This window comes from Trachurus japonicus, chromosome 21, assembly GCF_045865225.1.
Source record: "Trachurus japonicus isolate A0001 chromosome 21, Traja_1.0".
Taxonomy (NCBI): Eukaryota; Metazoa; Chordata; class Actinopteri; order Carangiformes; family Carangidae; genus Trachurus; species Trachurus japonicus.
The window spans coordinates 16,499,375-16,525,503 of record NC_140927.1 but is presented as its reverse complement, the minus strand read 5'-3'; the positions used below and the strand labels follow the sequence as shown (position 1 = coordinate 16,525,503).

Genomic DNA, 26,129 nt, shown 5'->3' with positions numbered 1-26,129 from the left:
GTGCACCATCGGTTTCTCTTTATCCTCTTATTTACGGGGTCAAAAATCAATAAACACATCGCTCTCCAGGAAGAATTGCGCTCTGGGATTACTACCTGCTAACAGGATGATGTGTGTCACCTGTCAGCTGTTCACTGGAGAGGGATTTCCCTGTGATGCTCTGACAGCATGCCAAGGAGGGCTACGTTAAATGAAAGAGAAGGAAATTATGTCAATCAAGCTGGACTCACTGGGGACACTGACTAGGTCGACATTCTTGAGTTGTTCTTGGCATTGACTACAGAACAATAATTCACATAAGCCAGCAACTTGACATGCTGAGGGATGTGCCACATCTCTAAGCTGTCATCCGACTCATGTCGAACCATCTGTTGACTACAGAAGACCTGCCCACTTCTGTCTGGGCCAAATCTCAGAGGGTTTGAAATGGGCATTTCTGCTCAGCAACACTGACACTGTTGTCTCCTCCATGCCAGTCCCCATACAGGTACAGTAGCATGTCAATGCAGCGGGTGATCACACTTGTGCTCACTTATAAATCATTTGACAGGTGATATGACCAGATTGGAGCCTAAACAATGCAGTTTACATGGGGCTCTATAAATAAAATGGATGACACAATAGGATGCATGATGTGTTCTTCATTATTTTATCATTACTTCTCTCCAATACTCAGCAGTTATCCGAATAATTTCAGTCCCCTCAAGTAAAGTCAGCTAATAAATTGCTATTAAATAATGAATTTAAAAAAAAAGAAGATAAAATGCGGGTGTAGTGATTTGATAATTTCCTAATTCAGAGTAACACACATTGATGATATATCCTAATGAGTGTGTGTATAAAATCATGAGTCACGCATCACTTACACATTACATTTGTGTTTAGTTCCAGTTTTATTTCAATGGTAGCAGTACAAATCTAGGATTGAGTGTATGTTACAATAACAATACAAACGAGTGCTTATAGAAATGTATTAAGTTAAAATACCATTAATAAAATGCACTGAAATTGTGCTTGATAAAGTCCAATATTTTAACCTAATCATGATCCTCATATATGGATCCAGATCGACAAAGCTCCTTAATCTATGGCTAACTAAACTTTTAAGTAGTTTTAAACTAACAAGTTTAAAACACATTATGAGATCATTCAAATATACATTTACAATACACTGACACAAGGAACCAAAATACAATAAATCTCTGTGTTACTATCTATTCTGAAGCAAACATGTTTATTTTAATTCGCAAAATAATTATAGATAAATAGTTTCTCATATAAATATTTGTGTATTGATATTCTGGCAAAAAAGTGCCCCTGTATTTGGTTCTGAACAGGCGCATCCTGTCTTTTAGAAAATACTATTACTAGTACTTTAAAGCATTCATCCCCCAGACAGGGTGGTCACTGGTCACAATCATTAGGTGGGATTCAAACTAGTCCCATAAACACACAGATCAGGAACATATTAATCTTGTATTAATCTAGGATTATGTACATTTACGTATTTTCAAGGATTTTACATAGTTATTATCAGGAATGACCTTAGGCTTATAAAATATTTACTAAAGCTTTCATATATATAATTTCACATTATATTTAATGCCTAAAGAATACTTGAAGAATAGAGAATTGTAGGAAATCAGTATATAAACAGACACAGAACCCAAGGATATGTTGATATGATGGTAGCCTATCTCAAAATACAAAGTATATGACAAAATAAATACAAACTGGAAAACAGATCAATCTTTTCCATTTTTGCAGTTTACATTCAGTGTAGTAATGCAGTATCTAGATTTACAAAGTACTACTTGACATATAGAACATGAGAAAATGATGAAGTTAGTTTCACTGGTTCATGAACAAGCTGGATACTTGTGACATGTCAGAAAACACGGTTATTCACCTACGCACAGAGATTTACAAAACTAAAGTTGAAGGATATGTTTTACGAACACAGAGAAGGGACAATGACAAAGACTCACAACACTGTCATATTCTTGGCCTTACATTTCTCATCTTGCACTCTGGTTGTGAGAGGAAATACTGTGAGTGTTGTGGTAAACTGTGGTAAACATCAAGAAAGAAAATATCAGTGTATAATTGGATGATACACAGTATGTCAGCTTTGTATAGAACTCATCATACAGAACAGGATGAAAAGCATAACACTGTCGATAGGATTGATTGGATCTTATTGTATAGCTATAACAACTTTAAATCTACAAATTAAAAGACGAAAGTGGAAAAATGACTCTGTGCCTGGACAAGAAAGAGTCCAGTACATAATCCCTTATTAAAACCCACCACTTTATTTTCACACATTTCACCATTAAACAAAAGAGGTAAGACGGGTGAGCTGTTCCGGGGAAGTGTTAAAGATGTACAGATGAGAGTGGTATTGGTGATGTCAGCATATTTTCTTCAAGAAACAAATAAGCATATTTCCCATTTTTTTTCAAACTATCCTTTAATATACTTTTATATGTGATAACAACTTTGTGGATAGATATGAGCACCATTTCCTTATTGAAATGTTTTACTGGTACCCAAGGTTTTTTGGGTTGTTCGAAGGATGTTGCTTGAGTGATTTGTAAAATACAAACTATTACCCCCTAACCCCTTATAATGAGTGAGGTCTCTGTATATTAAACAGTGTATAATGTCTTACCACGTTCTGAAGTCTTGGTTCTTTCTCAAGCATCTTAGCCATATGCGTTCCAAGTGTTTCCAAAAGAACCCTTTGACATTTCATCTGTGATGTTAATAATGGGTATCCCTCTGTGAATTGAAGAGACAGAAAATAATTTTCAAATGTAAAAACGTACTGAATATGAAACGGCATTTACTTTTCTTTTTTTTTAAAGTATATTTTTGGGGGTTTTTGGCCTTTAATGTACAGTAGGCTACAGTTGAGAGAGAGACAGGAAATAGGAGGCAGAGAGGGGGAGATTTGGCATTTACTTTTACAACTTAACCTGACGTAATATGACTTACTTGTACCCCTCTAATGGCACTTGCACTACTCCCTCGTCTTCTGCAATCATACTCTGCTCCTCCTCCTGAAGTTTGAATGAAACACACTTTAAATGCACATTTTAGATTCATACATTTTACACTGAAAGCATAGTTAGACAACAACAGCACCTCTTCAGAATCCTCCAGCTTCTTCTTCTTGCTCTCTGGCATGAGGTCATCCAGCCAGCTCATCTCCCGTTTACTGAAGATGCAGTCCATTAGCTTCCTGATAAACACCAGAGCCAACACCTGCAGGATGAACACAATAAATCAAAACAGCTGATTATCCAGAAATCTGTGTTGTTGTTTTTTTACAATGATCTCCTTTTGAGCTACTGTAGGCCCTTGATGTTATATTTAGAAAGTTTAAGGTGTATGTGTCTTGAAACAATTCCCACATGAACTGCAGCAAAGCTTCATATATTTTTGCCTACATAAAATATTCTATATGGTGTTTTCTGCACAAATCATGTGTTTTTGGAGGAAAAAGTAACATGAAGGTGAGAGGCTAGATTATTTTCTGGCAGGTACAAAAACAGAAACCTTCAACATTGAAACACAGTGAAACAGAAAAGACCCCTACCAGTTTTTTCGGACAAATCCTGCATTAATCACTGCATAGATATGGTTAGCGCCCAGCTGACCCTACTAACATACTTGTGCTGACACACTGAGCCTTGTTTACACTAGTTAGGTGTCTAGTGAAAGGTGTGCTGATTGTGTGACGCGATCTACAGATGGTATAATTGGATTGTTTCCACACCATCATAGGGAAGACAATGGCAGCCTTGGAGGTCTTGATGACCCACAGCATAATCAAGCAGGTGAGCTGGATGATGGTGAACAGGTGCACCTTCCTCAGGGGTACATGTCGTAGATAGATGAAGTCGGGCTGGTGCTTGGTCGGCATACCGAACAGTGTCAGGCGGTCAAAGAACTGCAGGGGACAAATTATTAAACAACTGTGAAGTGGTCTTTGTATTTGGGTTACAACAACTTATATACATGTGATGTTAATGGGTTCTTAAGAGCAGCAAACCTAAGTTAAATCAGTTGAATCAACAGCAGACAGCTGTTTTAAATCTACCACTCACTGCCTCCCCATTAATCTCAAAAACAACAACAGAAAGCACTCTGAATGGAGGAAAATAGGAAGTAGGCTAAACAGGGCAATTAAAATCGCAGTCAGGTGTTCTGAAAATGCTGTGAACACACTAGTGGCCAATTAACACTTTTTTCTCTGCACAGCCAGACAATATGGAGGCGATCCCCTATTGTGGCTTGGGGAGAGTTAACAGTCCATACAGATTATCTGGTAGAAAGGTTTGCAAAGTACCAACGCTGGTCAGCTCTCTGTCCAGTTTCAGCCACATCGATCATCTTTAAAATGTTACAAACCCTAATTCAGTGCAGATTCTAAAGTGTTTCTTAATCACATTTTAAATGTGGGATGGCAGATTGTTGATTTCTTGCCAGTTGTGGTCAATAAAGCTGAGCATCTAAAATAATAAAACTTTTATTGTCAACCTCACTTGGTCAGATGTAGTATTAAAACCAATGGCAATTTCAAACGAGGAGAGCATTGAATCCTTGGGTGTCTTCATGTATTGATACCCCATAATGTAAACAAAAAAGGCTGCATTAAATACAATGAAGCTGAAATAATTTTACCTGAATGCCTCTGAGAGAAGATGCTCCCATGTAAAGGAATACTCCATATAACACAGGCATAGGAATGAACTGAAGAACAACACAAACATGAAGTCAGTAACTGCTAAATGTTTGCAAACATAATAAACTTTATAATGTGCCAAGAAATATGAAAAAGAACAGATAATAGTGGGAAAACAACTATGCACATAAAATTGGACAAATAATGAGAAGAAATATGACCGACCTTCAGGACAGATGTCATGAAGACAGAACAGCCCATGAGTGTGAAGATCATGAGGCCGGTGAAGCGTTGCTCTCTGATGCCGAGGAACTTGGGCACCTCGCCAGGAGCTGAGCACTCTGATTCGAGCTTCAGGCTGTTGACGTGGGTGATGGAGAGAACGGTGGCTGCTACGAACCAAGGCAAACCCATCAAAGAGCACACACCAAGCATCACCCCCACCATGAACAGGTCCAGGTGGTACCCACAGCCTTTCTGGAAGGACCAGCACATTGAAAGTCGAACATTAGTGGTTCTGGTGAACCTTCTTCTCCAAGACACTACACACACTGTCAAGAGTTCAGAGCTGGGACAAGTACACACCTTGAGCTTGTGCTCCTTCCTGTTGATGATGACAGCTGTGATCTGCTGGTCCATGAAGATGAGTATGGTACAAAGCAGAGCTGGGACCACCGTTATGACCACCGTCCACCAGGGGTTCGGCCCCAGGGGGTGGACGAACCAACCTCGATCATCTCTGGTTGGCTTAGAAGAAAATAAATGAAGTTGGTTTAACATTAAGTCGCAGCTTGTTGGAAAGTGATGGTATAGTCGGTTTAAGTTTTCTTCATCCTGCTCCTTTCCTTGCATGGAATGTGTAAATTATAATCTGTTATCATTTTGTCAGTAATGTATGAATTAAAAATGTCCATGCATGGAGCAAATAAAAATGAGATGAAATAGTCAGTAATTCGTGGAAAACTGATTCAACAAGAAATTCTTACCTTAAACACACTGGGGACTTTTAGCTTTGGAGAGGGAATCCCTAAGGCATAGTCTATTAAGACCATTGTAAGGATGGCGAAGAAAACAGCAAAGTCACTGATGATGGACCTCACCTGATAAAAAAGGATTCAAAATACTCTTTATTAATATTCCTTGTTTAGCTTAATTACAGTAAACCTGAATCATTTTCTTTTTTTTTCTATCACACAGTACCTAAATCTGACCACTAGAGTGTACCACCACACCACACTACATAACAACCAACCATGTCCACTGGCTTGGGCAATAATGTGAAGATAAATGATGAATGTACGGTACCTTTGTGGGAAAGTAATTGCTGAACTTGAATTCTTTGAGGAAAGCCGACATGAAGACAGTGGAGAAAAAGAGAAGGACACACCAGAAGAGGACATCGGGAACATAGGGTCCATGTGGGCCACAGGCACTGCCCACAAACTCGCCTTGCTTTTCAATACAGTCCTGCAACAACAGGTAGAGGGGCCAGTCATTCAGACTAATCATATGATTAGCAAGACAACAGCACGAGTAGATTCTATAAACAGGGTTTAAAAAAAAAAACTTAACAAAGCACCAAAAAAATGTGCTTTTGTAGTGATTTACAATGAGTAATCCAATATAATCCAGCCCACATGCCCTTAATCTCCTGGGCTCAGATCTATCTGAGAGAGCATGCCACTTTAAGGTGAAAATGCCTAAATGTATTCTTTTCTGTATGTCTTTTTGTTACTCAATAATCCCTGCTGTTATGTGCATTAAAAACGCCATGGAGGCATAACTGACAGTTGGCATTGTCTTCTGTTTTTGTTTTTGCACCGTCTGCAAGTATAGTACCTTGACCTCCAGCGCTTCCCAGTATATTTCTGATGCAGTGACATTGTTCATCTCCCAGTACTTCAGGGTGTCATTGGTGGGGTCAGAAGGCTCAACGCATGAACATCTGTGGAAACACATGAACATCTGGGTGACTGAATAATCCCTTATCTGTCAGGGATTTGCTGTACCTCCAAGAAATTTACTCAGTAATCATTCTTTTTTTTCCTTTTTTTTAAAAAACATTTTAAAACAGTACACTGTTGGAAAATATTTTTGCACATACGAGTATAAGCTGAGTTTTTCCAGTTTGTTGTTCTTGTTGAAGGGATAGTGTTCCCCCAGGTGCATGAGTTTCTCCAAGGCCTCGTAGATGAAGATGATGCAGATGAGTGAGGCGAAGGCTTCTTCTGTAAAACGGGTGATGTAACAAACCAGGGAACTCGCATCTGTGGCCACCAACATGATGCAGAGGAAAGCTGTCCACAGACCAATACAGGCTCTCAGTGATAGATAGGATAAGCCATACTCCCTATGTTGGGATAAAATGGGGGGGAAATCACATCATACATTGATTATTTACTATTTGTAATTTGGTAGATTGGAAGAAATCATTATCACAATGAAAATGTGATGTAATAAATGATCTATATGAGGCCAGATGTTTGAGAGATGGCACATCGATGTTCACAGAACTCATCCTGCTGCTACAGTAGCCGGTAAGCACTGTGATCACAAAATGATGTAACAATCTGAGGTCACTGATCATTTAGTGAATGATTTATATTACAGACACATACTTGCAGAATTTAAACAATATCTTTTCAAATACAAGCACGGGCCCTGTGCTTCCCAGAATGGTGAGGGGCTGTCCGGCAAATAGAGAATAGGCTATTCCAGTCAGCGAGGCTCCAAACAACGACTCAATGGCACTCTGGGAAATGGATAAAGAAAGATAGCAGAAGGATTACTGAACCAACATTACCGTCAAAGCATTATCATACAGAACTGCAGCTGTTTTCCGGTTTACAGTTCTGAAGAGCTAGTGCAGTGCACAGCAGTGTACAACCAGTCCTGGCAGAAAACTGTGAACGTTTAAAAGAAAGGGCAGGTGATTTACTATGCGTCCTTCTGTTGCCTCGCCCAGTAGTCCTCCAAAGGTGATGACAGGTGACATGCAGGCACAGTAGAGGAACAGGAAGGAGGCCACACACTGCAAACTAAAAGCGTCATAGTAGTCGGACAGGTAGTGTGGCGCCTTTCGCTTGATGTCTAGAAAGAGACCACCGAACCACCTGGGAATATAAAAAAGAAATTTGTCAGTCAAAAATTTTCAATTTCAAAAGGCATAAATTATTCTCTACTAAAATGTTAAAGCAACAATAAAAAGAAAAAGTTAAGTTGGTAAGGCTTCCGCAATATCTTTGATATCCTATTTCTGTTTCCTTAACTTCTGTTCTGTCTACTGCCCCCATCCCAGAGTTCAACTATTCGTGTGATATGCCCCTGGAATAAACAAGTCTAGTTGCAAATAGAGATCTTCAGGAGGGATGTTTCTATGGAAACCACCCTATGACTACAACTACAGACCATGTTTACCCAGAAATAGACGACGAGTATAACAGCATACCGTTTGTAGAAAAGTGGTATTTTTCAGTTTTATGTACTTTTTTAATATGAGCCCTGTAGAAAGCCTGCAGCAACTGTAGACAAATAACGTGTATTTATCTATATATTTCAGGGCAATATACAGTATAACAGCCAATGCCAAGATGAATGGATTTTATGTTAGATCCTGTACATCATTCTTTGAACACCTTAATAACAACTCAAAAAGGTGAAATCAAAACATCAATATGTTTATGAGTAATCCAGTTGAAGAAGCACACAAAGTACAAGATCTCCTATCTAACACCATTGCTTCTTCATATATTACACATTACAAGTGTTGTCCTGCTGCAAATAAATCCTCTGCAGCACAGTAGTGAGTGTAGTGAGTAGGCTGCATGATGCCCTGCCTTGGCCTCCTGGCATTAGTATGAGGTACTCATAATACTTAAAATAGTACTGACAATAACATTTCTGTATCTATCTTTCGGATATTATTTTTCTATATTTCTACTCTACATAGACTTCACATTGTTTTAGTACTGATTAGAATTCACCTCCATCACAAACACTACATATCACCCTTGTTATTCCCCCACCTTCCAGTGCGCTCCAGTTCTGGACCACCATGGCCACCCTCCTCCTCCTCCTCCTCACCATCTCCTAATCCGTTAACGCTACTTTTCTTCCTCTTCTCCTGTTTAACAAACAGTGCAAAGCAGTGAGTTTGTTTGTTATGTACAAATTGTTGCAGAGATCTTAGGGAGAAGACAGGACAGCGACCACAACATGAGTCCTACTGACCTGAGATGGTACATTTTTCGGTGGCTCTATTCGTATAGATGGGTCCCACTCTCCAGGAGGCAGGACTGTCACCTGATCAAGGAATTCATCAATCCCAGCGATCAGATCATTCCGGTCTTTAGCTTTATAGGCAACATCATGGAAAACCTGAAAAGAGAAACGTTGAGGAGCAGTTTACCAACTTAGCCCATATAAACATGTGCAGAACATATTATACAAACTGTCCAGAGAAAAGCAAAACTAGTTTACTAAAATCTGGGTCCTATTCGCTGTGAAACAATATTAATCACTTTGCCTGCTAAAATATCCTCAAATCTCGTTCCTCAAATCTTCTCATTCCAAAGATAAAGCCCATCTTTTCCTCCGTGGTGATGGATAGCAGCCTAAATCCCAGACAAAAAAAGGAGGACATGATGACTGACTACTAGCCAAAAGCATGTCATAGAAGCTCTGAGCTGTGTTTCATGCTGAGAAATGTTCCATCACTTCAGCAATTTGTTAAGCTCTGCTAGACTGTGAATTTATGCAAAGTGCGTAAGAAGTGCAAACCAACTCACCCTCCCCAAAGCTGGAGCTGTAGTTGAAAATGAGGAGTTCATTAAGAAATTCTTACCTCATCTGTCGTAAGTGTTGCCATGGATCTTCCAATTTCATGATATTGAGGCGCTCGACCCATGGGCCCCAAGAGAATAAACAGAAACCTAAAGGAACAGACAGGTCTTTGAACCTCTATTGCATTATCATTGTCATTGTGACTATAACTGCACATTAACTCTAAAGGGCATAAATGGTTCTGAAGGGTCAATAAGAGATTAGTAGAGGGGGTTGAGCGGGTGTTACAGTATCAGCCTGCATTAACCTTGTGGCAATGGGGACCTCAGCCAGCCCATTGAGCAGAACCGCGGGTGAAAGCCGGACAAACGCCACCACCGGTTTGTTCAGACACTCAAGCTCTCCCACTAATACGTTACACGCTTCAGCGCCCGCCGGGATCTTCTTCATGAAATGAAGGTCTATCTGAAAGAGGACACAAAGTACAGTGATAAGAGTCTCACATAAAAGGCCCTGACACCCTTTCCTGTTAGCTTATCGTCTAAGCGGCTTTGACTGAGAACATGTTTTGAGAAGAAAAATCAATCTTTCATGTCTAAAAGTGCAATCTGTAAATGTCATTATTTTTTCAGTTTATCCACTCATTAAGCCTTGAATGCAATGATTTGACGGGCTTGTCTATCTAAATATAGTCCAGCTGCACAGGCTTTGTGAGACATGGGACAAAACATCCATATATATCACAGATTTGATACATTCAAATATTACAAAAGATTAAGTAAGTATAACTACAGTATCAGTTCAACGTGTTGTGTAATATTACATAATTATGGGGCATCATTCATTTCTGATGAAGTATTATGTCTAAATTTCTAATGTGATTGAACTGCATGGAAAAGGAAATAATACAGCAGAGATAACAAGAGTTGACTCAATGTTGTTTGTTCAGCTCTGGGAGAACTATACAAAATAATTGATTTGAAACTTTGATGGTTTATCACTTAGCTATCACTTAACTTTACATAGATGGTGACAGCGCTCTGGTGCATAGAAGCCCAACATCTTACTAAGACATTTTATGTGTTTTTGGGGGTTTTTTCTCAAATTTGTCACCTGTCTGTCTGTCTGTATGAAAAATGCACTCTTTTTTGACTGTTTCAGGAACAGCCTAAAGTACATGAAACAGTAAATAATACTCACCCGGACAAAAGGTTAAACTCATATACATTAGGCAAAGGGTTTCAACACGGATTTTATGTTTGTCTTTCCTGTGTGTGGTCGTCATGTGGTTATCATCAGTGCTGAATGACTTTTATCATATTTGACATGGTTATAATCCTAATCCCTGTCTAGATGACCTTTCCATTAAGAAATACCAACAATGACCTGCTGTTCGTTGTCTGAAACATGTAAAACACACAATTAAACCGTAGAACAAGTCATGTGAGCTGTGTACCATACCTTACTGAAGTCAACAGAACTGTTCTCTCTGTTGCCATCTCCTCTACCGTCTGAACCCGCTAACTGAGACTGGGAGGATGACGTCTGACCTGCATGGTCAATATAGGAGAGGTGTTACTCATCCCCCAAAAATGCCTCAACAAAACAAAAATGTATTTATTCACAATTTCATTAATTAACTTAAATATAAATACTTAATAATTATATATATATACACACACACACATATATAAGGCCGACTGAATTCACAAAATCTCTCTAGAAAGGAAAACAACAGAGGGGATCAAATGCAGGTCATGAAGGCCGGTGTGGATAAAACCACACAGATTTTCATCACTGCTGCTGTCTCAAAAAAATCCAGGCTCATGGTAACATGATTAGTGCCAAGCTGGCTGACAGGACTGTCCTAATTTCTGTATTCATTAAACAAGCAGGCCAAAAAATTAACCCTAATTATTCTGTTTAGTATGCTCACAAAGCATTAAGTGTGTTTGTCAGAGAATACGACTTTGAAATTAGCTTTAAAATGACACATGATGAAACTATATTGCATACAAGAGAATGATTTAACAAACAGCTTGGTGCGTTCTGCACACCTAATTTTATCATGTGGAATTCTGGCAGACCTCAAGCTTGTAAAATGTAGTTGGCAATGATGTAGGCAAGAAATGCGTCCAATTATGAGTCAGTTCTGATCTAAATTTATCCCAGAATTCAACCAAACAGCTTTTGCACTGTGAAGATCAATAGCAAACAAATTTGTATATTTATAGAAAGTACTTATGAATATTGTTTTTCATCGACCTTTATTCAAGATAATGAAAATTGCCTATTTTGAGGAATTGGCGATATTAACACAAACAATGTTAATATTGTCATCCAGAATATGTTTTTATGTATTAGGCTGGTAAACGAGCAAGTGCAGGCTGAGTAAATCAGTACCTGTTGACTTTAATGGGGCTGGTACAGGAAGGCGGATGGAGCATACGCAGGTTAAGCTTACATATATGTACAGTATGTAAGACGCATGAACATATTGTGCATTTATAAAGTATCTACACCTAAAAAATACAGCCCAGATTAAAAATAAAAAAAGGGCATTGTTCCAAAATGTTCTGACTTGCGACCCCTTAAAACAAAGTTGTGTCTTCAGGATCCCTCCACCCAGTTTGTTAATGGCACACCAACAGGTTGCGTGCAGGTTAGCTGAAGACACTGAGACTTCCCAATCTCAAAAAGTTTTGCTTAATTATTAAAAGACTCTGCTTTACCTGACCTGTTAATCAACTCATGACCCCCCAGATGTATCATACATTTCAATTCTCTCAATTTCTCACCGTTCTTTTCCAGATGGAGCTCTGAAGTCCGTCGACTGATGTCAGCAAAGGAGCGTACTATTGGTAGGCGGTTTGCCAGCTTCTTCTGGTTCTGGTGGTGGTGCTGCTTCAGCAGTGTTTCCCGCACTTTCTGTCTGAGCTCATCCCCCAGTGGTGAGTATAACTCTTGGTGGTCCAACACCATGTCTAAGGAGGACACAGACAGGCGATTTGGATCCATGTGTCACAGATCTAACTGAGAGACTCTTGTCCATAATGCAACAATAATGCAGTTCAACACATTTTCCATTTAACTGTTATTACCTGCAATCTCTTCAATAGAACCAGCTCTCATGTCAAGCAGCACAGTGCCATTGATTATGCAGCTTCGCAGCTCAAAGAGACTGTGTAGAGATAGAGTGGCTACATAGGGTTTACTCCACCGCTCTCCTCCATCCTCCACATCCTCTTCAAACTTCAGCCACCTGAAACAGCAGTGTGAGATCCAGTAAGTAGAGGCCAGCAGACGGCAGACTGGCTGTCAATCTGTTCAAGCTGCAACAACAACACTCATTCGTTCTGGGTCCCACTTTCCTTATTGCCTCTCATCAGGATATCAGTGTAAATAAAATATGTCTGATTTGCCATTTTAACAGAAAACCATAAATCATTTGATGAATAAATTCTGCATCCTGATTAACACTGGCAAGAATCAAAGAAAAGGACTAACATAAAGTTAATTCCCCCATATGACAGTGAATTGCAATTACTTAATGTAATGGAAACACAAACATTAGACACTCAGCTACAGCTTTCATCAGTATAAGTGGGATAACCGGCATGACAGCTCCATTCAATCACAGCTTTCAGTAATGGCATGTAGGTCATGACAGTGTGTAAATGCTATGTCGGCGGCTGGACAGTCTGACAGTACCTGGCACTTTCCCTCCACTCACAATCCTCTCCGTCCCTCACACAGATCTCATCCATCTCTGTGAAGAGGTCATGAGGAATATGTTCCTCATCATCATCCTCAGTGCCCAGCAGGAACTGTACTCTTTGGGAGGGAGTGTCTGGGAGCATAAGGAATTACACTTCAGGGGTAAGGAACACAGTCAGTCAAATACAGGTTTGTCTATCCTATACTGCATGCAAGTTCATGATTGGGGACGGTACCATAAAGAGGAGACTCTCTTCCCTCAACCAACGTGAGGGCCCGGTCCCTGCTCTTCCTCTTGTGCTTATTTCCATGGTGACGGTGCCTACGGTGGCTGCGGTGCCTGGTACTGCCCAAGGGGACATGGACCCCGATGTAGAGAGTCCTGTGACCTGCATGAGGACAAGACCCACAACAGTTAAAGGCCGATGCTTTACAGATAATTATTGTGAATTCACTGATCATGGTAAAGCACTATGTCGCTGCATTACGTTATTGAGCTTTTCTATTATTTACCATGGATTCCTGCATCATCGTGTGTGTTTTTACTTAAATAAAGTGCATTGCTGAGGAGATAATATGTAATAATGTAATGCTTACTGCTGCTGAACAACCTATATACCACCTGTCATGTCTACACAATAAAAGCGTTCTGTGAATTACCTTGCTGACATGTAGATAAACTAACTGAAACGTTTCTACTGTTGATCTTTGGTTCTGTTTATTAAAAAATAATTTGAACTTTATTTTAATATTATTTAAGATCTTCAATGAAACATCTACTTTTGCTGAAAAGTTTAGCATGAAAACGTTTAATATGAATATATAATAAAAAGACACCCTTTAAAAAAATGTATATTATTAAGAAGCCTGTTCCTTGCTTTGTATTAAAAAAGAGAATTTAAAAAGAACATGTCAGGAACTCTGCTGAATTAATGCAAATAAAGGTATATTAATAGTATCCTTGATCAGTAGTGGCATTAAAGAGGAGTATACACTATAGTAAACTGCTGGATATGTTGTATAATCATGACAATGAAAGTGTGAATTTACAGATCAAATAAATGATGCGCAAAATGCTGCAATTATCTAATTAGAGATTTGTGTTTGTATCATTGTCAGTAAATTATTGCATGTACATGGCCTACGGCTGTGTGAATCTGTGAAACCTGGTTGTTGATTCAAGTTTCCTTTCTTTTTATCTTTCATAAATACCTCCAAACAACTGTGTATGTGTGTCCATGCTTGTGTTTGTGAGACCGTGCGAACAAAGTGAATAGAGAAAGAAGTGAGAGCATATCTGTTTTCATAAGTCAGCCCACTCAGCCTGCTGCAGTATGAGAGGATTCAGACAACCACATACAGTATACAGTGCTCTTCAGTGTAACTGCTATAGCTATGCCAAAATGGTAAATATAGACATAACACAAGTAATTAATTAACTTACCCTTTATTATTATTTTATGTTTTTGGAATTTTAAGCCAAAACCAGCCACTACCTATGTGTTATCAATTGAAAATCACTGTTTTGAAACACATCTGTCATTTTTATCATCATTATTTCATTAAAGCTATTTTCTAATTCAACTGCAGTTTAATACAGTTCAATGTTAGTGAATGCTATACAATACATTTTTTTTTACTGCTTGCACAACCCAAAACAATTCCCATGTATTCTGCAGCATCTCAATGGTTGTGTACCACTGTTTGTGCCTGTGCTGTTGTTTAAATACTAAGACTGGGTAAATAATGCATAAATAATACAATTTTGTGATGGCAGATATCAGGACATGTGCTTCCAATGGTTTGTCTCTCTGTCCTCACTTATTGATACTTTTATTGAATTTCAGTCTCATTTGCTAAAAAAGAGAGACAACGCCCATTAACACGATTCAATATTTATTTTTGCTATAGATATCAGGATAATATTGTTTTCGAGATTTCTTTTCATCACAATTATCGTGCAGTGAAAATATGACATTGTGACAGCCCTATGGCAAACACAGATGGGGACTTAATACTCAAGTACTCAGTTGGACTGATTTCATATTTGTTGTGATTATCCATGTTTTTCAGCGCCTTTAAAATTACTGATGTGAATTCATCTCACCCACAGTTTCTGCCTCCCACTCCACTCCTATCTTTTAACTATGAAAAAGCTGTCAAGAGGACTGCAGCAGTTGTGAGGACAAAGTGGGCGGACTCAGCTGCAGCAGCCGTTTAGTGCTTCAAGCTTTTTGTGTTCCTGACGTGTTCAGTGTCAGTCGAGGTACCTTCAACATCTTCCTGCTCAAAGTTGGTTCCCTGTTGGGACCGTGCTCCTCCTCGGTCCACCACAGCCTCGTCGTCATTCCTCTGTTGGACACACAGATAAACAGACACATAGGACATATTCAATGGTATTATAAGCATTATTAAGTTCAGTGTCTGATCAACCAAACAGCTATAACTGGAATATACTGATGTATCCTTAACGTAACATGTGATAAAAATGTTTGTTGACTTGGTGTTCCCTCACAGTCGAAGGCATTGTGAACAAACACATTATCCCACTGAATATCATGGTTGCCGTGGAAACTAATTGCACGACTCATCTTGAATAGGAGTGTGCCATCTTAGTCCAAACAAAAAGCTTTTCATGAGGGGAACAATAAATTTCCCACCTACAATTAATGTTTCCCTGTTGTTCTTGGTGCTCTTGGGCTCTTTTAGTCGTGCCACTGTTGTTGTTTCAGCACACTGTATTTTACCCCCCCCCCCCCCTTTTTTTAATTGTGTGTCTGTATCTGTGTTCTTTTTACTTGTTGCAACAATAATTGCCCTATGGGACACAAATAAAAACCTTGAACCTTGAACCTTGAACCCTTTACAGTCACTGGAGCTACGTTGTTGATGGGACCTCAGTTCAAAACGTGAATCATCGTCTGACCTAATTTTGAAAAAGTTAAAAAAAAAAAAAATTTTAATAAAAGAAAGAAGGAAACTCCTATTCCTAAAAGAGACTGTTTCTTAGTTTTTGTTGTATACTGTCTCCATCTATGTAGGGCAGGCTATTAAAAAACATATTTTCATCTCCGTCAGTCTTTCTCTCACATTTAATTGATATGTCCTATTGCATTTTTTCATAATAGGAGGAGGGATTTAATAACACTGATTGGTTAACCTGGAGGTCATTATAAAGATCAATTTACTTTTTCACCGCAGCTGGAAGAATATAGAACTGGTCCACCCAGAAAACCAAACATGGAAGTGATGGAGTCATGGAGACTTTTTAAAAAAAATTGTAATGAGCATAATCCTCAGTGCGGAGCTTTTGTCAGATTATAGGGAGAATATTGAATGACCACTGCAAATGTCATTAAGCTGTTTGAGCATTTCCTGTGGACCTTCCTGTGCAGGTTCACTAGGCTGATACACAGCAATTAATGAACAGTTACTGCAATTTTTTTGACTGCCCAATAAAAGAACAAGAGGCATGAAGCAGGACAAAGTGAACCTTCTTGATGTGAATGTTGGCCTGCTCATGTAATCAGAGAGAAGAGGTGGTAAGAGAGAATAGTAAAACCATCAGAAATCATAATTTTCCACTGTGCCTGCAAAGATAAAGTAGTAACCTGCTAGTGCTTTTCTTTAAAAAGAAATTGCAAGGTACTTTTTGTGTAGCCTACAGTTTTATAGCCTACTATTTAATTGTCTCTTTACGATCAGAACCTACCATACTACCACATCTCACCATCAACATTCACAGCTAAATCCTAACCTCAAACTTAGGACTTTGGACTTTAGTGGGTGCAATGACATACAAATATCAAAATTATGTATACCCCATAGACTGTAAAAAGAATGGACGTAGCGTCCGTGACGTCACCCATTGGTTTTGGGGAGTCGTTTTTGTGACTCAAATATGGCGGCCTGAACAGCGCCATGTTGGATTGGCCGGCCGAGAACCCGCCCACTGGCCTCGAAGCAGCTGTCCACGGAGCTGCTCGGACCTGTCACTCAACGTTTCCGCGCCCTAATTGGCCAGAGTTTTAACCTTATAACAGTAAAACGGTAGAGTTAAAAAAAAATTCACCCCCCTCAGAGTGTGTGCGGGGATAGAAACTATCGATTGAGACGAAAAAACGTTCTGACACCAGGCTTTTAACATGTTTACTGAGGATGTAAAGTCGGCGATTTTAACATGGGGGTCTATGGGGAATGCTCCCTTCTGACACCAGCCCCCAGAGGAATCCGAGGGGATTGCAGTTTTTTGAACGCGGAAGTGAGCTTCACTTCTCAGACCGACAACTGCCCCCTTGATTTACCCCCAGTGTGCAAAGAGTCGGAGCCAGAAGACATGCCATGATACTCCTATTAAGCATTTGGTAGGCTCACTTAGTAGGCCTAAGAAAGAAAGCTGATGAGCCGAGCCGGGTAACTGACTTCCGGCGGAAATGCTAAAAGAAAAAACACCCTTATCGCCGTTTGCTAACATTTATGCTGGCTGGCTCTACAGGCAGCCATGAAAACATGGTTAAAATTCACAACTTAGAAGAATACAAAACAATTAACTTAATAGCAAAATACAAAAACAGCCGTGGTTTCAATAGCCTAGTAACCCTTCCCCATGACAACTCAACTCTTTCTGTAACTAGTTTGAAGTGTAGTTTCTAAAGTTATGAGCCACACCTTGTCACCGAGCTGGTCAGCTGCTCCAGGTCCAGCCGCTAGCTCTCCACCCGGTGTCCTACTGTCACAGCTGAGTCTGAGCCGAGGGCCAGTGTTGGTCACCTTTCAGCGGCGGTGTTTGTTTCTTAGAGGATTTCTAATGCAAATGTCGGACAAACGTAAAACTAAGGGAGAAGTCCGTGCCCCTGCCCTGCGAGGTGAGTGAAATTCTAGTATTGTTATTGTAATGAAAACACTAATAAACAGACGTGTCACGGTCTGTGCTCCTCATACCTGTCCCGTCAGGTTAGCTCGATAATTAGCTAACAAATGCATCAGCCTCGTGTTAGCTTTTCGAGCTACACGCCCAAGTGCCCAGCTGTGCTAACGATGTTAACGGGAGCAGTTATTAGACCGATATAGGCTACTACATGTCTATGATTAGACCGATATAGCCTACAGTTACTCCACTTGTGAAGCAGAGGCCTACATGGCCCTGGCAGCCACAGCTCAGGAAAGCATAGCTATCTGGTAGGGGAGAGTGGGGTAATGTGAGACACCGGGTAATGTGAGACACCCCCTGTATCTAGGAAACGGAACACATTTTTGGTCATCTGACCATTATGTTTTCAAGCCCCTTCCATTTCCCCATGGCCATGAAGGAGAGGACCTCATGATGCTGTGGAAAGCATGTTTTTTTTTTCACAAAAATATGATTTTTGCATGTAAAAGTACATTTTCTTGCTGTCAACTTAATCAACTGTTGTGCCAAAGCAAATTGATTCAGGTAGAAAAACTTATATGATACATGATGATGAACTACCAACACATAAAACCATGTGATGATGCTGGCTGAAAATTAGCCTGAATTTCTAAGAGAGGTCGTTTTTTCTAAAATGGGGGTGTTGGGGTAAAGTGAGACAAATGCTGCGGGGTAAAGTGAGACCATGGATGTATTATAATTAGGGCTGTCAAACGATTAATTTTTCTAATCGCGATTAATCGCATTTTTTCCATAGTTAACTCGCGATTAATCTCTATTAAAAATATTATATATGGCGCTTTGGACTTTCAACACTCCAAAGTGTTATAATCTCTAGACAAACTACTTTTAGACCAGACCTAGCAGGCCTACCTAATCATAACACATGATGCATGAAACTCACACAGAATTGAAACGAATTGCATCCAGTGGAAATTGCCCTTTACTTTGCTACGCCTCTGCCTGGCCATGTGCATTTGTTGACAACAGAAGCCGTCAAAAAATCAATACATGGCCACGTGCATTTGTTGACAACAAAGCCATCAAAAAATCAATGGATGGAGCTGTGGATATATGTTAGACTGTGTATATTTGTGTAGCAACCAACTTGAAGGTGCCTTACCGCCACCTACTGGACTGGAGGTCCCACACTCCAGTCCTCCAGTCCAGCAGACAGAGGACAAAATGGGCCGCGATTAACCGCGATTAAAAAATTTAATTGCATTAATTTTTTTAATTAATCTCATCGCGATTAACACGTTAACTCTGACAGCCCTAATTATAATAAATCCATGAGTGAGACACTGTGAGCACACCACACACAAAGATTTACACGAGAATCTCGTCCCCCAAGCCAGAAATCTCGCGTGATCAAACATGATCTGTAGCCACACTGCTTTGTTATGATGTGTTCTCAGTCAGCTTGCTTATTTATTGGTTACATTCAATTTTAGTCACATTCCACTTTGTCGGCTCCCCCCACAAACAAGAGGACTTTTGATCAAAATGGTCACAGACCCCCAGACTATCTAACTGGTTCTATCTGTCATTTGAATGTTAATTAAAACATTTTGTGTTGTATTTGATTTTGTTCTTGAGTCACTTTGTGTTGAGAAAAAAAAGTGCTTAATTGACCAATCCCCATGATTCTGCTATAGTCCGACATTAGTTTTGGGAAGTGTGGTTGTCAAGCTAGCTGTCAGGACTCTAGCTGTTACAACATGTATTGTTATGGTAGTTTCAGAGTGGAAAAAGTAAGTGGATCAGTTTACCCCATTGATTTCTCTGGTTTGTCTCAGTTTACCCCTGAGCTGGGGTAAAGTGAGACATGAGACCACTTTTTTTAAACTATCATATTTTCACTGTCCTTCATCCTGAACACATTCTGATAATTTCCGTTGCTAGGAAACATCCTGAATTAATGGGAAATGTGTAAATTTTACTGATAAATCATTTTAGCTCGCTTAGAGGGGAGCAAATGTAAAAAGTGTCTCACTTTACCCCACTCTCCCCTACAGTTGTTAAATGGAATAGACAATGATTGTGAATATGTACCAGTGACAATTTTTGAGGACAATCAGGGTGCTATTGCTTTGTCAAGGAATCCTGTGTCACGCCAAAGATGCAAACATATCGACATTTCCCATGGACATCCCTACCATTTTGTTCGATCCGCTCTCAGTGATGGGAAAATCTGTATCAAATATTATCCAACTGCATCAAATATTATCCAACAGCAGATGTTTTAACTAAGCCTGTAAAAAGGGTCAGGATGGAGAGGTTTGTGTATTTTATGTTGGGTGTAAAGTGTTAATGGAAAATGGGTGTTGCCTATTTCATGTCAGAGATTGCTGTCAGTATAAGAACAAGTTGCAAAACTGTTGCAAAACACACTGTGATCTTGAATGTGCCCTTGCCACTGACACCAAAGTGTGCAGGTGTAGCGAATCATTAAATAAATGCGTTCTAATAATTTTACATTAACCAGGACTGGTGTAATGGAGCAGCTCACACTCTTCAGAAGATTATGTGTGAAGTTTATCAGTTGTCACAACAATCCAGTATTTCTCTCTGGTCCATATGAATTTGCACACTTGAAAATAAAATCAAGTTTATGTAGGCTATGTATATCCTACTATTAAGTGCCCTACTTGAAATAAGCAGCTTAATAGGCTAGACATGAACAATGAATGATTGATTACAAATCATAAGCTCCAAAGAAATTACTGCTACAAATATTTATCAAATAACTAATGCTAACTAAACAATCTTAAAAGTGTGACAATAAACACTGAGACAGGATTAAGTGTCAGAGCTGCACATAGTAGGCTATTGATTGGTGCACCAATCGAGTGTGGACTTAAGTATGCATGGCCTACTCATCTAACTCTGCCATTCACAGTAAATCCAACCAGAACAGCTGGGATTCAGACAGCTAAAGAAACATACAACTGCCTTTACTAAGTGCTGAAGGGAGATCTGGTAAACTGGCAGAAGCTGTCTGTTCCTCAACAGAGCCAAACAGATTTAGAGCACTTATTACACAGTAGGTATTTTTATCCTGTAAAAGGCTTGATACCATCTTTTCCGTGAGCCATCTTGACCATCAGATGACCATCAAAGCATTCTGATAGTGAAGGGCACACTGCTGGTCACAGCTGCAATGCCACATGGGCTGGCTCGGCCACTTGGCTGATGTTGATAATCTGTCTAAAAATACGCAGGGCGTGGATCAACATCCCTGCTCAGATTAAACAGCCAGTATTTGAAATTGTTACTAAAGCATCAGACACATTAGCCTATATAAATTATGCTCTATGCTCACGGACTATGGTACCATTTTTATACACTGCATAATACCCAACACCTTGAGTCTGAATTTAAATACAACTGTGTGTCATTCAAAAACTATCTCTGGGGAAGAGTTAAAATGTTGTAGGCCCCCTATATTCTGGTATAAGTGCAGCATAATCATTTAAGCCCTCTCAAAACAGATATCTACTTGAGGGGGCTGCCACGAGGCATATGCTAAGCTGTTTTATGTTTTGGTGGAATCCACAGAAAAGCATTGCAGATACAGAGAGTTAGCAAATTAAAAAGAAAATCAATTGTCAGGGTAAGTCCGAACTGGAGTGATGAACACCAATTCCTCATTTGACATACTTGGATCTGATCCCTAGAGAGAGGTGGCCACTCTGCAAGGTCCTAAACTGCACAGGCTTTCGCTTGGCACAAAATGCACCCTAATCCTTAAATGTTTTTGCTTTAAACTTCAACATCCTGTAAGAGGACACATTAGTACTTTTTTTCTAAGGTATTTTACAGCTTTGATTCCTCATTTTGTCAGATTTGATAGCTGTTGCCTCTCATTCCACCCCCCTCCTACATCTTATGTCTAAGGAGGATCTGGTGTGGTCTGCAGGAGAGAGCTCTTTTTTCTTTACTTCTTAACACAGTTTTGTCAGGCTATTGTACACAAAGACAGAACGATCTCTAAAGAAGATGTCCTGCAATGATGAGCTTTTACCTTCTGTTAACCGCACAACAATATAGTATCTACACAATGATCAGAGTTGACCATCCTCGGGTTCAGTCCTTGTCCTACCTGATACTTGAAGAGCCAAGGAGCCTCTGAGTTTTCAGGATGCATGAGCTTTCCCTCTATGTCCTCGGCCATAATCAGTTTAGTCAGAGTGCCTCGCGGTCTAAAAGCTGAGCTCTGCGGTGCAAATTCCTGTCGCCCTGCTTCGTACCATGCCTGATAAATACTGATGCCCTTCTGGTGTGTCAAACAGCTGTAATTTGTGATTGAGCATCTATCAACAGAGCAACCAGACTCATGAGATTATAGCTGTGACATCAGTGCAGCATCTTATCACAATCAAAGCTTGGTTGGTATTGAGCCTCGTGTCTCTCCGTACTGTAAGGATAAACAAAAGCTTGTCGTGTAGCGCTCAATCAACTTGGTCACGCCACGGGGAGCGTTCCTTCAGCCTCACCGCTGAGTCTGTCTTCTACTTGCATCCTTAACAGTTTTATCCAAGAAAAGTCAATTAACATAACATATCAATAAACTCAGTGCAACATAATACATTCGTTTTTAATTGTAACTTTGATACTTGTGGTAATAAAGCCTTAAAATCCAGGGAATGCAACTCACCAAACTTCTACGACAAACTGATGAGCCAAAGGAAGGATTGACCTGAAAGATAAAAATTAAAAAAAAAAAAATTACAGGTAGGCTATACTGTGTGCATGATTAGTTGCAGTGTTATTCATTATAATCAATAATCTAGGTTCCAAACCCAGCACCTATAAACATCTTCACATTCAAACATGTTTTGTTCAACATGAGCTAAAGATTAACTCTGCAATGTTATTTTTAAATTCTTAAGACTTTTGAGGTCACTTTGTGACACAACATTTTGAAGCCAAAGCCCCTAAAAGTAGTACAAAAAGCCTGTCAGACTAAAACCATCAGCTAAATGGAAAAATCTGTTTTGATGTAAACGGCAAATGGATAATGACAAAAAAAAAAAAAATCTCCTCCAAAGTGGTCAGCAAAGACCCATGGGAATGGGCCTATGTCTCTAACATCCCCTGAGAGACTTTTCTTTTTTCTTTTATGTGGATCGGATCACTGAAGTTCTCCAAAAAGAAAATGTTAAAATTGCATTTGACTTTGTGAAGTTACGCTTCAGTTTGAGTTGAGGCAGTCAGAGCAGCGTCCTCTCATGATACACATAGTACAGTACCTTTAATCTAACCAACAATGTGTTACTATTTACATGATAAGCTGACACGAGGTCACTTCTGTCTGAATTTACTATATTACCGGGGCATCTGTCACCACAGGGTTTTGTCTGTATAAAGTTAAGTTGCACACAATAGGAACCAACTCAGTCACTCCAGCTGCTACAGATGTTATACTCAGAAACTGTATCATTGAAACAATAGCCTATACCAAAAAAAAAGCCTCCTGATAAAGTGAGAGTAACTTTCACATGCTTTAAAAGATGAACTCACTTTGATTTAATTGTTAATGATTTCAGTTAACAGATGGGTTGATTAAAGCTGACACACTATCATGAAACAGAGTAATTTTCTGTCAAGTGAACGTATAGTAAAAGCTCTGCAGGTATAAAGCTATAAGTTAGCAGCTGTATAGACATAAACGGACATAAACACTCTGCACCTGCCTGCTGGAGCATCTCACATGTATCTATTAGACATCACATCTAGCAGAAAACACACTGGCTGAGCCTGATATCTGTCTATAAGGCAAAAAAAAACATTTGTCCCAATAGATGAGTGCTGTTTACCGGTGGCAGCAGCGGCTCCACCTGGGCGCCCTGGTGCGTGGTGTCCATCACTGGAGTCTGAGCAGCGCGTCACGGAGCAGAGGGACGGAGCAGAGCTGTGGGCTGCGTGTAAATCTCCGTCAGGTGTGGCAGTGACTGAGCGAGCACACAGAGACGCTCACATGTTTAACTCAGCGGCGGTCAGCAGCAGAGAGGAGACGATTAGCGCTCCTCACAACGCTGCATTAAAAAAAAAAATCTCTGACAGGGAAGCGTCACTCCTAAAGCGTTCAGGGGAGGTGATGAAGATCATCTGACAGAAAGCATGTGGAAATCAACAGGGACTGTGTTTTCTCCACAAACTATTTGTTGTTGCTCGTTATACGTTTCATATGGTGACTCAGTGGGGATAGACTTACTCATGAGGACCATTTTAGCAGAAAAAACGCTGCAGTCCCACTCTTTGTTTTTTCTCTTTCCACACATAACCCACACACTATCTCACCCATGGAGCACAACAGTCGAAGTCCACAGGACCAGAGGGAGGGAAATGACTATTAGTAGGCTATATGAACTGCACAATATAGGCCAATTTATTTAGAGATACGGTTTTGTGATCAAATTTAGACTTGTTTGAAACTGAACAGCTGCTTTTCTGCAGAAAAAGAGTCTTGTCTCGGGCATCCTCCTCTAACCTTTACATCAAAAGCAATAGATCTGTAGTATATGATCAGACACATGCAGCTATCTATGGATGTCAATGGAAAGAAACGGGCAACACACTAAGGAATTAATGATTAATAATTCTCGTTATTGGGGAAGTTCCATATTGTTTCCAATATTAATATCATTGTCTTGTCTGTGTCGTTAGCACATTTCCAGCCTGACTCCTTTCTATAAGGACAAATATCTATAGATTATAATGAATAGACAAGTGCATGATAAATCAGCCTCCGCATCAAGAGTCTGTTATAGCTGAGCTTCCACTGACATAATCCAGTTTATGCATGTTTTTGTGTGTGATTTTGAGAGTTATTTGTGTGACTGGACTTGAGAGTTGATATTAAACCGTTTGATTGTTGTCAGAGGAGGAGTGTTTACAAAGCTGTTTGATGGTGGTGTTGATCAGAGCTCGGGGATTGCTGCTGAAAACACACTTGGCACCGCAACTCCGAGTCCTGTTAACAGCAGGGATAGGCTACCTTTAATAATAGTAAAGTGCCGCCATCTGGTGTAGATCACAGTCCATGTGTGGTTTTGGATCCAGAGGCAAACCGCAGTTCTAGGCGGCTCTGCCTCTGCCTAATTAAGACACAAATAGAAGTGGGTTTATTAATAAATGGTAATTAAAAAATCTGTGCCTTTCCCTCCGAGCTGCCCTGGACCCGCGCTGACCTCCTGAGATCTGAGAGCCACAAACTGAAGAGCTGCTCCCATCACAGGACCCGCATTCATTTACCGCCATCTGCTGTTTATCCCTGGGAAGGCCCGTCCTGCCTGTCAGTGAGCGTTTCACACACACACACACACGCACGCACGCACACATGCACGCATATACACTTTCTGTGACAAAATAGCACAGCTCCATCGACAGCTGTGCAGCATCTCCTTCGCGCTGAAATTCCACTTAAACTGCACTTGACTCAGATTTAATTATAATAATTCTTATCTTCATTCATTTGCTCTCAGTGTTCAATCAGTTCTTCTCAAATGACGGACAGGGCATAAACAGGACTTCTTGGATCATTCAATCGGCAATAACCAAACAATTGTAAAGGACGAATTCCTTTCACCATAGATTTTTTTTTTTTCTTTTTTATGAAATCTCGTGTCGTGAGGTTTTCTCCGGGCTGCCGCGGGTCTGTGCACATTTTCACACAATCGAGATTTTCTTCTCATGTGTCACTTCCTCTGGCCGTGGCACAGAAAACTTGTCCACTTCACAATTTCTCAGATCTGACCACAAAAAAAATAAAAAATAAAATAAAATAAAGGGGGAGTTTTCACCCTCACAAATTTCTTGGCAGACTATGGAAATACTAAATCTTTCCAACCACATGCTGCAGCAACATTATTGTTGAGTCAGTCCACTGGCAGATCCAATCAGTCAGGTACTTATTTATTATCATTATTTACATATATATATATATATAATGATTTTTGAATCACTTTGAATTATGACGGCTATTAATGTCACACATCGACATATCACACTGTTGCTCTATAA

At 39.8% G+C, this 26,129-nt stretch overlaps 1 protein-coding gene across 3 annotated transcripts; it reads right to left on the bottom strand.

The window, feature by feature from the left end:
* Positions 1-59: 59 nt before the first annotated feature.
* On the bottom strand, positions 60-24,145 carry slc4a10b (solute carrier family 4 member 10b). Of its 3 annotated transcripts, none has more exons than XM_085766204.1 (26): positions 23,924-24,145; positions 22,762-22,803; positions 15,463-15,544; positions 13,429-13,581; positions 13,187-13,325; positions 12,577-12,737; positions 12,274-12,459; positions 10,937-11,025; positions 9,783-9,940; positions 9,537-9,624; positions 8,924-9,070; positions 8,719-8,816; positions 7,632-7,806; positions 7,312-7,445; positions 6,798-7,043; positions 6,533-6,638; positions 5,999-6,160; positions 5,680-5,793; positions 5,279-5,440; positions 4,919-5,170; positions 4,693-4,761; positions 3,785-3,958; positions 3,151-3,270; positions 3,001-3,065; positions 2,675-2,784; positions 60-181 (listed from the first exon to the last, which is right to left on the bottom strand). In XM_085766204.1, the coding sequence occupies exons 1-25, from the start codon at positions 23,969-23,971 to the stop codon at positions 2,709-2,711; spliced, it is 3,246 nt and encodes a 1,081-aa protein (XP_085622330.1). In that variant the 5' UTR covers positions 23,972-24,145; the 3' UTR covers positions 60-181; positions 2,675-2,708. The 3 variants fall into 3 exon arrangements, with proteins under 3 accessions (XP_085622330.1, XP_085622328.1, XP_085622331.1); XM_085766202.1 differs by lacking the exon at positions 60-181 and adding an exon at positions 958-2,068 and having other exon boundaries at positions 23,924-24,111; XM_085766205.1 differs by lacking the exons at positions 60-181; positions 22,762-22,803; positions 23,924-24,145 and adding exons at positions 1,840-2,068; positions 22,207-22,436.
* Between the last annotated feature and the right edge of the window lie 1,984 nt (positions 24,146-26,129).